Source organism: Vitis riparia, chromosome 15 (genome assembly GCF_004353265.1).
Source record: "Vitis riparia cultivar Riparia Gloire de Montpellier isolate 1030 chromosome 15, EGFV_Vit.rip_1.0, whole genome shotgun sequence".
NCBI lineage: Eukaryota > Viridiplantae > Streptophyta > Magnoliopsida > Vitales > Vitaceae > Vitis > Vitis riparia.
The window spans coordinates 4,246,427-4,259,482 of record NC_048445.1 but is presented as its reverse complement, the minus strand read 5'-3'; the positions used below and the strand labels follow the sequence as shown (position 1 = coordinate 4,259,482).

Here is a 13,056-nt window from a genome sequence, read left to right as displayed (position 1 = left end):
GGGTGGGTTTGGTGTTTGATTGTTCCTGAGAGGGGCAACCATCAGAAGACAGTATGGGTAATTTGAAGAATGTAGTGATAGCATTGGTGACCCCTCTTCCTTCCATACTCTTCTATCTTTCATTCCTTAACCACTATTACCAAAATGGGAATAGTACCAGTTCTGCTCTGTGGACATGGTGCTTACACCATCCTCTTCTTTTGGCCAACGCCTTCTTCTTCCTCAATGTCAATTTGCTCTTCTGGGTAATTGGTCTTCTGCAGTCTAGCCACTGGGTGGGTTTTCTCAATACTTTCATCTCCAGAATCAGAATTGCATTCCCTTTTAGAAGTCTTTCTTTTTCTCTAGCTCCATTTACATTGTTGTTGGTTTTGGTTGGGTGCAGATGATAGATTTGTATTGGACGGTGATACCAGTATTGCTTGTTCATTACTATGCAACCCATCCTTTGGCCCAGTATGACTGGTGGAGGTCCAGGGTTGTGATCTTGATGACTTGGGCGTGGAGCATGAGGCTTTCCCATAACTACTTTAGGCGAGAAAGGTGGCAGTGGGGTGTCAGGGAGGACTGGAGATTTACAGATATGCGCCATCAGTATGGCAAGAACTGGTGGTGGGTTTCATTTTTTGCGATCTACCTCTCTCAGCAGGTAAATTCAAGACAAACTGTTTGATGAATTGCCTGAATGAATTTTACATGACAGATAAGGGAGTGATTTTCTTTTGCTTGTTTAAACCTTTCAGGTCTTTCTAATTGGGGTATGTCTTCCATTTTATGCTGTCCATTCGGTTGATAAGCCATGGAATATTTGGGATATGGTTGCAGTGGCAGTTTGTGTTTGTGGGATTGTTGTTGCTTATCATGCTGACACAGAACTCCACAATTTTGTAACTAGAAACGATAAACTGAAAGGGCTCGGAATGCCTATTGTGCCCAATCTTGACAAGGGCTTGTGGCGCTATTCTCGCCATCCAAACTACTTTGGGGAGCAGTTGTGGTGGTGGGGACTAGTCATCTTTGGATGGAATTTGGGACATGGATGGACCTTTGTTGGGTCTCTCATCAATAGTATGTGCCTAGCATATGTGACCATTCTTGTGGAGAATCGAATGCTGAAACAGGATTACAGGGCTGAAGCTTACAGGTTGTACCAGAAGACAACATCAGTGTGGATACCTTGGTTCAAGTCATCTCCAGCAGGAGGAAAAGATAAGAATACTTGATGTATTTTCTCTTGTTTGCATTTTCTTTATTTGTCTGCATCATCTATCTATTTTGCCTTTCTTGGTATGCTCAGCAATTTGTGTAATGTGTAACTTATTGGTAGAAGTATGGATTTTACTTGAGTGCAGCTATTTAGTTCCTTGTATGAAATCGAACAAATCCTTTCTGCTTTTATTATAGACAAGTTCCTTTCTCATCTGAATTTGCAAGGCAGAACAAGATTTATGATACTTCTTAGAGCTTATAACTCAAAGAAGGATTAATTTTTTTACATAGATGGAGTGACACCAAAAGAAAAGAACAAACAAGACAAAAAAAACAAAAAAAAAATGGTAACAAAGTGGAAGCATTGAAGTTGTAGCTCTTGGTAGATGGTTTGATCGGAATGTTTTGCAAGAATAATTTAGATCCAGACCCGATTGCTTAGTGTCTTTGAACCCAAAGGTGCAATGGTAAACTTCCTAGAAGAAGTTTTGTAGGCTGGATTTTCTGTTGCTATTCTTATGAAAGCTTTAATCATACAGGACTATAAGGGGGTATGATTTTGATTGGCATGTGTCTAGGTATCAGGTTCACCTAATCTCCAAATCATAAGTCATATGGACACCGCTGAATTTTCAAATGTTCAATTTATCTCCAGTTAAAAAGTAGAGGAAAATGAAGCGCATATCCACCATAGTGCATTGGATATTGGTCTTCTAACTTACACTGGGGTACTTCTAGAGAACTCCAAGTCTCCAACCATACGCCTCTATTTCAGGCATGCCTATTTGGTTCACTTCCAAGAGTAGTATGTTAGAGACTTATCAAATACACATACCCACGTCGTGCCATGTAAAGGTACTTCACATGTTGAGTATTGTGTGCAACATAGGTGGGAGCTGTGGGATGTAACCCCTGATCACATCAACTTGGAAAACAGTTTACTATGACAATTTCCTTAAAGGTTCACTTTCTTAGTTTAGCAGAACAAAAAGCTAACAGGTTGTTTCATTAGTTGACTTATAACCTATTGATGAATTCTCTAAAAGGGAAATCAGAGCTGTCTGTATCTTCACGCGTGCTTTGTTGGAAATGGGAATAAAGAATTAGAATCTTCTCTTTGGGATGTAATATCCAAACAATGAAAAGAACGATGATGCCTAAGAATCATGGTTTGATGCTTCTTCCAACAATGTGGCCTTGTTATAGACTATAGACTCACATGTGTTTGCAGCCTGCAAATACCTTATGATAAAATCATCAATTGCATCCTTTGATTATGACTATGCATCTTTTCCTGAGTTAGAAGAATCTGTGTGATCCGTGTCTCTCTTAAAGATACTACAGGCTATTCCCTTCTTCAGCTCTGTCATTCATTTTCAAACTCCATATCAGTCGAAAGAAAATTTGATTGATTTGCTAGACAAGGTATTATTTATTATAAAAATTTTTTAGGCCATGTATATGTGCTATGCACTATGTGGAGTTGGCAGAACCAAGGCACACAATTGGTAAAAATTGGAAAGAAAGAGCATGGTCCAACTGATGTGATTTATGAAGCTTGAATTTATTCGAAGGAAAATGCTTTGTTGCAAGAGTCACAAGCCATGCCCAACTGGCATGAGTTTAATTAAGGGTCATTTTCCTTTTCTTAGCCATTGCTTGGTGTTCAGGTCACATGGATGTTGGACCTCTAGAGTTCACAAGTAGGGGTGATTAGGCATACAGGCATTCCAACCTATTTTAGTGGAAGGACGTGCTATTTGTTTACATCCATTAGTTCGTAAGGGATTCAATGCAGATTTTGATGGGGATCAAATGGCTATTCATGTACCTTTATCTTTGGAGGCTCGTTTACTTATGTTTTCTCATATGAATCTCATGTCTCCAGCCATTGGGGATCCCATTTCCATACCAACTCATGATATGCTTATTCCTGTGCACACCACACAAACCGGCAACCCATGATCTTGAAGAGTTGAAATCAAACAATTCTGTTTTGGTAAACTAATTTTATCATTGCATGCTTTAAAAGATTGACTTGATTAAGAGGATTCATTACATACATGGTATAAGAAACTTGTCTTATTATCATGTGTCATTGGATTATAAGACCTGACAAACAGATATCCTTACACACCAAAGAACAATCTAATGCTATTTTGTAATGACTTGCTCTTTCCCGTGTGGATATTATCCGTACTAGATCTAATAAGTTATCCTGATTTAAGAAAGTGTGTACATAATTAAGATGAGTTCACGGTATACATGTATAAAGTGCCTTCTCCGTTTGTTCCACATGAAAGTGTAGAGAAATGAAATCCAGCACGGCACGTAAAAAACAATAATAATAATCCTTGTCATAGAAAGGAAGGTTGGTTTAAAAAACAAGGCCGTTGAGGTGGATTTCCATGTCATTGTCCCTCTCGCTATCTAAGATTAAACTGTCCACTGTTCATCACAGGGGATCTTCCCTCTGAAGCCGGCAATTGCCTTGTTGGGTGTTGCTAGTGACTAATTTTCAAATCAGTTTAGACTTCACATATTTTAAATAAGATGACTTGAGCCGTATAGAAAAGGAGATATATTTTCATGCATAGATCCAATCCTTCTCATTTTTTTTTTGGGTAGGAATGTGGCATGGTATTGACATTTTTGTTCCGACATTGGGCTCGTGTGCTCGTGACAGACGACAGCGAGGGTACGAAGAGAGTAAAACAATCACAGACTGCACAGGACATGAAAAACTCAACGAGGCTAGCGTGTGCGTATTGCAAAGACAAGCAAATTAGCTGGCGAGAAATCTAACAGTTACCTTCAAATTCATGAACTATGGAGTTTGTGCGCACTAGAATACAACATACAAGAGTTAAATCAACCACGCAGATGAAGCCATTGAAAAGAGGGTTAGATTTGTCTTTTGGGAAGTAAAGAAAAGAAAGGGAATTTGAAGCCTTGTGGTTGTTGAACTACGAAGTAACGAAGCAAGGGATTGGGTTGTTGAAAGTTGAAACCTGAAGGCCATACCTTTGTTGAAGGCCGTTGGATCACATGTGACATGCCATTGATCTCTAAAGTTAATCTTATAAGTCCGTTGGACCCGGGGGATGCTGCCTTGTTCTAAGGGTCACTTGACTTGATTTTGCTACCATTTTCTTATTTAGGTTTTCATGAGGAATATCTTTCCACGGAGACAGAATGTATCTCGAAAGCATTATTAGCAAGACAAAGACCACAACGTCATCTATCCCATTCAACATCCAATTGAATTTAAGATAGATGCTTTTATTTCGTATAGTTCTCTCACTTGCGACTTCCGGGAAGCTCTTGGGGTAGCAATTCTTCTCGTTGGACGTGGTTCGTTTCCTGTCTCACATTGGATTAAATTACATCATTTCAAATGATAAGATATAAATTAAAATATAATTTAATTATTAAATAATTCTCTAAGTCTTACGGGAAATTTCTTAAGTCAATATGGTCTTTTACACCTTCAAAAACCATAATATAATCAATTTTCATGTCCTTTGGGTTTAGAGCAAATAATATCCACATAATTCTTTACAAATCATTATAAATAGTATTAGAGTCAATCATCAATCCCCTGATGTAGAGTTTTGTTTAATCTTATGAGGGGTGTTTGTTTGTTTAATTCCATAATATCGTGAAATATAATTATAGATCATTATAAATAGTATTAAAGTCCATTTTCAACTCCGATGTAGAGTTTTATTCAACCCCATCGAGGGATGTTTATTTATTTGATTCCATAATCATGTAAAATATAAATAGGATATTATATTTACATAAAATGTGTTTGTAATATCTCACATTTTATAACAAAAAAAAAATTCTTAGTATTATATAAATACGAAGTCCTTCTATCTTGTTAATGTTAATATGATTAACCTTTTATAATTATAATTTAATTCATCTATTAATTTAAATAAATCATATATAGATGGAAGATATGGAGATTATAATGAGTATAATTAATATAATAATTATTAAATTGATTAATTCGAATTAAATAATTAAATTGGTTACAAAGGTTAACTCAAATTGAATCTGATTCCACACGAATTTTATCGAAATATGATTGTACTCTATCCAAGTGTGGCTTTTTCTTTTTGTTTTCCAAAAGCTAAAAATATAATTTATTTTATTTTATTTTAGAATTTGGCCCAGTGCCGGCCCCCGGGGGCCAAGGCGACGGACTGACAGCTAAGAGGAATTAATGACTAATACTAGTTGGCAGGCAGGCGGCGGAATTAATAACTAGTACTAGTTAGCAGGCAGGTGGCTGCGAGTGGTGACTCATGCGAAGCAGTGGAGGAGGACCTAATTGAACGTCAACTCTGAAACTAAAACCAGAGAAAGAAGGAGAAAAACAATGGCACAGCCATGGAAGAAGAAAACATGTTACTGGATGAAGGCGATGCTTCTTGCTTTGTGGTTTTCTGGGATCCATGTGTTGGCTGATGCGGCTGCAGCTGTTTCCAAGGAACAAAATCAATTGCGGTTCAGCAAGGAGGGGCAGTTCAAGATACTACAAGTTGCGGACATGCACTTTGGTGATGGCAAGTCCACCCCTTGCCGGGATGTTCTCCCTAATCAGATGCGCGGTTGCTCCGACCTCAACACTTCCGCTTTCATTCACCGCATGATCCAAGCTGAGAAGCCTCATCTCATTGTTTTCACTGGTATTTTCTTCCATTTTCTTTATCATTGTGTTTCTTACCATCTGTTTGGGAAATTAGAGAGCCGAGTGAATTCTCATCTCCCAAGAATTTTCCCCAAAACCCCTAAAGCCTTGTAATTGGAGTTGATTTATGCAGGCGATAACATCTTCGGAAAGCACGCCAAAGATGCAGTGGCGTCTTTGAATGCTGCATTCGCACCTGCGCTATCATCAAACATACCCTGGGCTGCTGTTCTCGGCAACCACGACCAGGAATCCACTCTCTCAAGGGAAGGGGTGATGAAATATATAGTCGGCATGAAACACTCCCTGTCTCAGTTGAATCCCCCCGGGGTTAACATTATTGATGGTTTTGGGAACTATAATCTGGAGGTTAGCGGGGTTGGGGGTTCTAGTTTACATAACAAATCAGTTCTCAATCTCTATTTCCTGGATAGCGGGGATTACTCCACGGTTCCCTCTATCTCTGTCTATGGCTGGATCAAACCCTCTCAGCAATTTTGGTTTCAGCGCACTTCTAAGAAGCTTCGGGTACTAATTTTGCGTTTTCCGAGAGCATTTTTCCCATTTCTATGGTCCTCACCATGCCCATTCAATTGGGTATTCCGTAGCCTCAAGTGGAATTATCATAGATTTTATGCCTTATAAGCCATAACTCTGTTCATTTACCACTGCCCTTTCTAATGCAGAGAGCATACATGAGCAATCCGGAGGGTCAGAAATCAGCTGCACCAGGTCTAGCATACTTTCATATCCCGTTGCCCGAATGTGCGAGGTTTGACTCATCAAACTTCACGGGTGTAAAACAAGAAGGCATCAGCTCTGCTTCTGTGAATTCAGGCTTCTTCACAACCATGGTGGAAGCAGGGGATGTGAAGGCTGCGTTCACTGGACATGATCATCTCAATGACTTCTGTGGAGAGCTACTTGGTATACATCTTTGCTATGCTGGGGGGTTCGGGTACCATGCCTATGGGAAAGCTGGATGGGCTCGGAGGGCTCGGGTTGTGTTGGCAACTTTGGAAGAAAGGGAGAAGGGAGGGTGGGGAGAAGTTAAGTCTATCAAGACGTGGAAGCGGCTTGATGATAAACACCTTACTGTTATCGATGCTCAGGTCCTCTGGAGCAAGACCTCTGCTGGTAAGCTTCTACTCAAGTACCTTCTTGGTCACACTCTTGCATTGGTCTTTTTAGCTTGTTACAGTGGAGAGCAATCAGCTCTGGAACATCTAAGAAGTGTGTTTCATATCATCCTGTCTGCATCTGTCTCTTCCAATTGCCTGATTTTAATGGATCATTCAGTGGTATCCTGTGGAAACTCGATGGTTTTCCAGTAAAATACTTCATATTATCTTTGAAAAGAGACCATACATGCAGATAATTTCTGTGTGTTTTCACATCTGCCTTGGTGATGCCAGAACATAATGATCTTATTTTCATCTTCTTTCCTGGCCTCCACTAGATGGTCAAGATATAAATAAATCAAGGATTCTCCTACTTCATTTATTTTTTCACCCACTATGGCAAAATCTGTTTGCCCACCAACTTCACATCACAATTCATTTTCTTTTGGGATCCCTGTGTGAATCACCTTGTATCAGTGTTCTTGTTGTATGGATTTATGAGTTTTGTGATATTCGCCTATCTCATTCACTGAATTGATTTGCCAAACACACCAAAAATAAATGTTGCTAATTTTTCTAAAAAATTATCATAACTGCCATCAGGTGTATGCAATTAGCCTAATCAATCATTTTTTTTTTTTCCTCTCAAAGTTAATATTTGAATCTGTTTTCCATTCCATGCCATCAGAATGCTCACATTTACTCTTTATTTTTGGTTTGCATTGAACAGGAAGCCGTTGAAAGAAAAAGATTGGTGGCATTTAAGTGATTAACATGTATTTGCAGCAAAGATAAGCCATCAACTTAGCTGTGAGAAAGTAAGCTTCAAATATCAGTTCAAAGGAATCTTCTCTTGATGTTGTTTTATAGTTTTATTTCAAGGAATTGTATGTCTAAGACATAAAGAAAACACATGAGTATTTTACAGGACAATAAATGAAAAACTATTATAAAGTTAAAGATATCATCAGTAATCAGTAAGTGGATGTCATCTAATTGCAATTCATGCACGGTAGTTTTGTCAAAGAACCTTTTGATGCATGAATGATTAGAGAACATAGTCCACAAAGTTGAGAAACTTCTTTGATTCTTAATAGTTCATGCAATGTACTATTCAGTATATCATTACCATCCAAAACCTATTCATCCTCAACTTCTCAGACTGCAGACTAGAAGAATGGACAACTAGATTGACTTTCATCTCCTAACAACCTACAAATAGTCATAAATCAAGACAATCTCAGGAGCTTAAGTTTAGCTCTTGGCAGAGCTTGGTCATGTACACAATTTAAGCCAAAAAAAGGCTGTTGGGAGTATAAAGAAATGGGATAAAAACTAAAACAAAGCCAAAATCTCTGCAAAAATGATCATTTTGAATAATCAAGAAGCCACATATGTTTTTGAGGACTACTAATAGTTGCAGGTGGACTCCAAAAATTTTGTTTGGTGATAGGAGTTTTGGTTCTGGAGCACTGAAAGAAACTTGAACCATTGGATGAAGTATCATATTTCATGTCTTTTATGCAGAGTATGTAGATGAAGAAAGATTTCAAGTTATTGGATCATTCTTGTAATCAGACACTTGTGGTGGTGATCCATTCCCAAATTCTCTCTATTATGTCATAACCTGAAATGTGGAAGAAAGAAAACCAAATGATCATTCTTATTCTTACAAGTTGGTTTTGGGGCTTAATATGCCATCTACCAACTGGTTCAACAGAAGTTGAAACTTTCAATTTGATTGTGATTGTCACTATTGAGTTGTTGTTCGATTGTTCAAATGGCATACATGAAATGGCTCTTTGCCATGAACAATTGATCGGGAAGTTTTCTGAACAATGGTTCAAAACTGTAATTATGGTCAGGTTATTTTGTTATTATTAGAATATTCACATATATGGTTAATTTTGATACAGCAGTCCATCGGCTTTTAGATTTACATATATATTGTGCCGTTGGATAATGCTATATGATCTGTTTTGGTGAATTCCATACTCATTAATAGAAATAAAAACCCCGATCTACATATAGCTGCATCCTGTTTTGTGATAAATCATAGCTGCATCCCTTTTCACACCCTGAATGCCATCTCCTAAGCTGTGCACACACCTTTCTAAGGACATGAAGACAAATCAAAACAAAGACACCCCCAAAAGCAGCACTACGTGATAGAGATCTTTCTGGTGGAGAATTTTTTGTTAGATAGAGAGAGTCCATAGTAATCAACATCCAACACAAACTTTCCAAGACTGACTTGATAAATATGGTGGTTTTGCCGTTGTCATCTGCAGTCAGTCTGCAGATTATCCTCAAACACAGAGTCCCCACAACCAAAAACGTAGTTGCCGACCACCCCCTGTAGGAGACCAGCATTCCTCCCACAACCAACACCTCTTTCCGGCACACACAAGATATACATTCACCAGAAAAGGTGGATGACACTAGAGCATCAAAACCAGTGTAGTAAGGTAAGATAACCGAATCCAGATACAGGCTTGCATGCAAAATTCCCGAGATTGTTGATGCCTCAAAGAATGCATACTTGATGTCTGAATCCGCTTCAGTGTCAAAGGCAAGAGCAGATATGTGAAGCAGTTGGAGGATTGCTGGGCCAACGCTTGAGAGAGGAAAGATGGTGTTGATACGTCGGCCTTTGGCAAGCGCTAAGAGGATTACTGGGAGGGAAACCGGACCAGTTGGCAATAAGTATCGCCTTGTTTGATGAAAACTTCTTCCTCCGGATATCTCCATTGCTGTAAAGACTAGGATTCCCAGATATGAAGCTGTTGCAAAGAGAAGCAGGAGGATATCCACAACAGGAGGATAATTCCCAGGGTAGGTGCTGTCGCAGAAGTAATGGTAAGGGCAGTTGATTGGATCCATTGTCTCTTCTACCTGCCATCTAACACATTTGAAGAATGTCATGCGGACATTTTCCAGAGCCCATTCAGGTTGAAATGCTGGCTTTTCTGGACTCAGAAGTTGCCCACTCATTATGTTTTTTCTTTCCACTGCCTTACCATTCTTTCATAATTCTCCATGGAGGAGCTGCTGCCTTTTTGATATAATAAGAAAATGGGCTGTTTGTCAGTTGAGATGTTGTTTTAGCTGAGGGTGAATACTAAGAAAGACCAACTAATTGATTTCCCATTTCCTTGTTCCAAAATGGCTTTCATTTTTTTTCCTTCTCGTTCTTTTGCTTTAAGAGAATCATTTTTCCAAAACAATCAGAAAATTGTGATCATCTTATATTACACAAGCAAAGCCTTGGCTGTGGAAAAGGGTGATGATAATTTGTTAGAGAAAATTTTATCAAATGGGGGGAAATCGAGTTGTTGGGTTGGAGTGAAGAACAAATCTTGCTGGTGGGTGGGAACATTCAGCAAGGGAACATTTGGCATCTTGATTCCAAAGGAATGTAGTTTGGTAGGCGATTGAAATTGATTTGATGAGAGGTTACTGATCAACTGTAGACAAAACGATCATGCATCTGAATAGTGAAAGACACCCATCAGGAGATAATAGAGCTTTAAATATTTGGCTGGATTCAACCCTCATATAGAATAGGCTTCATTTTTCTTCCATAGCTAGTCTTTAAGAAGAGAAATCTGAAAATCACAGAGGGCACTGAGGAGCAGTACGCGAAGGATGAATGATGAGCATTGGTGAGGGCCCGATCCCTGGAGCCGTGTGGATGTGAATAACTACGTGGTTGATAAGTGTTGGCGGTGCACGAAAGTCTCCAACCATACGCCTCTATTTCAGGCATGCCTATTTGGTTCACTTCCAAGAGTAGCATGTTAGAGACATATCAAATACACATACCCACGTTGTGCCATGTAAAGGTACTTCACATGTTGAATATTGTGTGCAACATAGGTGGGATGTAACCCCTGATCACATCAACTTGGAAAACAGTTTACTATGACAATTTCCTTAAAGGTTCACTTTGTTAGTGTAGCAGAATAAAACGCTAACAGGTTGTTTCATTAGTTGACTTATAACCTATTGATGAAATCTCTAAAAGGGAAATCAGAGCTGTCTGTATCTTCACGTGTGCTTTGTTGGAAATGGGAATAAAGAATTAGAATCTTCTCTTTGGGATGTAATATCCAAACAATGCAAAGAACAATGATGCCTAAGAATCATGGTTTGATGCTTCTTCCAACAATGTGGCCTTGTTATAGACTATAGACTCACATGTGTTTGCAGCCTGCTAATACCTTATGATAAAATCATCAATTGCATCCTTTGATTATGACTATGCATCTTTTCCTGAGTTAGAAGAATCTGTGAGATCCGTGTCTCTCTCAAAGATATTACAGGCTATTCCCTTCTTCAGCTCTGTCATTCATTTTCAAACTCCATATCAGTCGAGAGAAAATTTGATTGATTTGCTAGACAAGGTATTATTTATTATAACAATTTTTTACGCCATGTATCTGTGCTATGCACTGTGTGGAGTTGGCAGAACCAAGGCACACAATTGGTAAAAACTGGAGAGAAAGAGCATGGTCCAACTGATGTGATTTATGAAGCTTGAATTTATTCGAAGGAAAATGCTTTGTTGCAAGAGGCACAAGCCATACCAACTGGCATGAGTTTAATTAAGGGTCATTTTCCTTTTCTTAGCCATTGCTTGGTGTTCAGGTCACACGGATGTTGGACCTCTAGAGTTCACAAGTAGGGGTGATTAGGCATACAGGCATTCCAACCTATTTTTGTGGAAGGACGTGATATTTGTTTACATCCATTAGTTCGTAAGGGATTCAATGCAGATTTTGATGGGGATCAAATGGCTGTTCATGTACCTTTATCTTTGGAGGCTCAATCGGAGGCTCGCTTACTTATGTTTTCTCATATGAATCTCTTGTCTCCAGCCATTGGGGATCCCATTTCCATACCAACTCATGATATGCTTATTCCTGTGCACACCACACAAACCGGCAACCCATGATCTTGAAGAGTTGAAATCAAGCAATTCTGTTTTGGTAGACTAATTTTATCATTGCATGCTTTAAAAGATTGACCTGATTAAGAAGATTCATTACATACACGGTATAAGAAAGTTGTCTTATTATCATGTGTCATTGGATTATAAGACCAGGCAAACAGACATCCTTACACACCAAAGAACAATCTAATACTATTTTGTAATGACTTGCTCTTTCCCGTGTAGATATTATCCGTACTAGATCTAATAAGTTATCCTGATTTAAGAAAGTGTGTACATAATTAAGATGAGTTCACGGTATACATGTGTAAAGTGCCTTCTCCGTTTGTTCCACATGAAAGTGTAGAGAAATGAAATCCAGCACGGCAGGTAAAAAACAATAATAATAATCCTTGTCATAGAAAGGAAGGTTGGTTTTAAAAACAAGGCCGTTGAGGTGGATTTCCATGTCATTATCCCTCTCGCTATCTAAGATTAAACTGTCCACTGTTCATCACAGGGGATCTTCCCTCTGAAGCCGGCAATTGCCTTGTTGGGTGTTGCTAGTGACTAATTTTCAAATCAGTTTAGACTTCACATATTTTAAATAAGATGACTTGAGCTGTATAGAAAAGGAGATATATTTTCATGCATAGATCCAATCCTTCTCATTTTTTTTTTGGGTAGGAATGTGGCATGGTATTGACATTTTTGTTCCGACATTGGGCTCGTGTGCTCGTGACAGACGACAGCGAGGGTACGAAGAGAGTAAAACAATCACAGACTGCACAGGACATGAAGAACTCAACAAGGCTAGCGTGTGCGTATTACAAAGACAAGCAAATTAGCTGGCGAGAAATCTAACAGTTACCTTCAAATTCATGAACTATGGAGTTTGTGCGCACTAGAATACAACATACAAGAGTTAAATCAGCCACGCACATGAAGCCATTGAAAAGAGGGTTAGATTTGTCTTTTGGGAAGTAAAGAAAAGAAAGGGAATTTGAAGCCTTGTGGTTGTTGAACTACGAAGTAACGAAGCAAGGGATTGGGTTGTTGAAAGTTGAAACCTGAAGGCCATACCTTTGTTA

General features: G+C 38.8%; 3 protein-coding genes across 3 annotated transcripts; 2 read left to right on the top strand and 1 right to left on the bottom strand.

The window, feature by feature from the left end:
- LOC117932567 (uncharacterized protein C594.04c) lies at nt 1-4,480 on the top strand. The gene is made up of 3 exons (XM_034853845.1): nt 1-275; nt 386-649; nt 744-4,480. The coding sequence occupies exons 1-3, from the start codon at nt 54-56 to the stop codon at nt 1,221-1,223; spliced, it is 966 nt and encodes a 321-aa protein (XP_034709736.1). The 5' UTR covers nt 1-53; the 3' UTR covers nt 1,224-4,480.
- Nucleotides 4,481-5,401: 921 nt separating this feature from the next.
- LOC117932564 (probable inactive purple acid phosphatase 29) lies at nt 5,402-8,126 on the top strand. Its single transcript, XM_034853842.1, has 4 exons — nt 5,402-5,909; nt 6,045-6,439; nt 6,598-7,048; nt 7,763-8,126. Exons 1-4 carry the CDS (start codon nt 5,600-5,602, stop codon nt 7,771-7,773), a joined length of 1,167 nt encoding a protein of 388 aa, XP_034709733.1. The 5' UTR covers nt 5,402-5,599; the 3' UTR covers nt 7,774-8,126.
- Nucleotides 8,127-8,606: 480 nt separating this feature from the next.
- On the bottom strand, nt 8,607-10,026 carry LOC117932625. Its single transcript, XM_034853903.1, has 2 exons — nt 9,273-10,026; nt 8,607-8,659 (listed from the first exon to the last, which is right to left on the bottom strand). The coding sequence occupies exons 1-2, from the start codon at nt 10,024-10,026 to the stop codon at nt 8,607-8,609; spliced, it is 807 nt and encodes a 268-aa protein (XP_034709794.1).
- Between the last annotated feature and the right edge of the window lie 3,030 nt (nt 10,027-13,056).

What these genes read in the sequence shown, in the direction of transcription:
- LOC117932567 (XM_034853845.1), top strand. Translation starts at nt 54, where the DNA reads ATGGGTAATTTGAAGAATGTAGTGATAGCATTGGTGACCCCTCTTCCT. An exon ending in TTCTGCAGTCTAGCCACTGG is followed by an intron (nt 276 to 385) that starts GTGGGTTTTCTC and finishes GGTTGGGTGCAG; the next exon opens with ATGATAGATTTGTATTGGAC. An exon ending in CGATCTACCTCTCTCAGCAG is followed by an intron (nt 650 to 743) that starts GTAAATTCAAGA and finishes TAAACCTTTCAG; the next exon opens with GTCTTTCTAATTGGGGTATG.
- LOC117932625 (XM_034853903.1), bottom strand. Translation starts at nt 10,026, where the DNA reads ATGAGTGGGCAACTTCTGAGTCCAGAAAAGCCAGCATTTCAACCTGAA. An exon ending in TATCAAGTCAGTCTTGGAAA is followed by an intron (nt 8,660 to 9,272) that starts GTTTGTGTTGGA and finishes TCCACATTTCAG; the next exon opens with GTTATGACATAATAGAGAGA.
- LOC117932564 (XM_034853842.1), top strand. Translation starts at nt 5,600, where the DNA reads ATGGCACAGCCATGGAAGAAGAAAACATGTTACTGGATGAAGGCGATG. An exon ending in TCATCTCATTGTTTTCACTG is followed by an intron (nt 5,910 to 6,044) that starts GTATTTTCTTCC and finishes TGATTTATGCAG; the next exon opens with GCGATAACATCTTCGGAAAG. An exon ending in GCACTTCTAAGAAGCTTCGG is followed by an intron (nt 6,440 to 6,597) that starts GTACTAATTTTG and finishes TTTCTAATGCAG; the next exon opens with AGAGCATACATGAGCAATCC.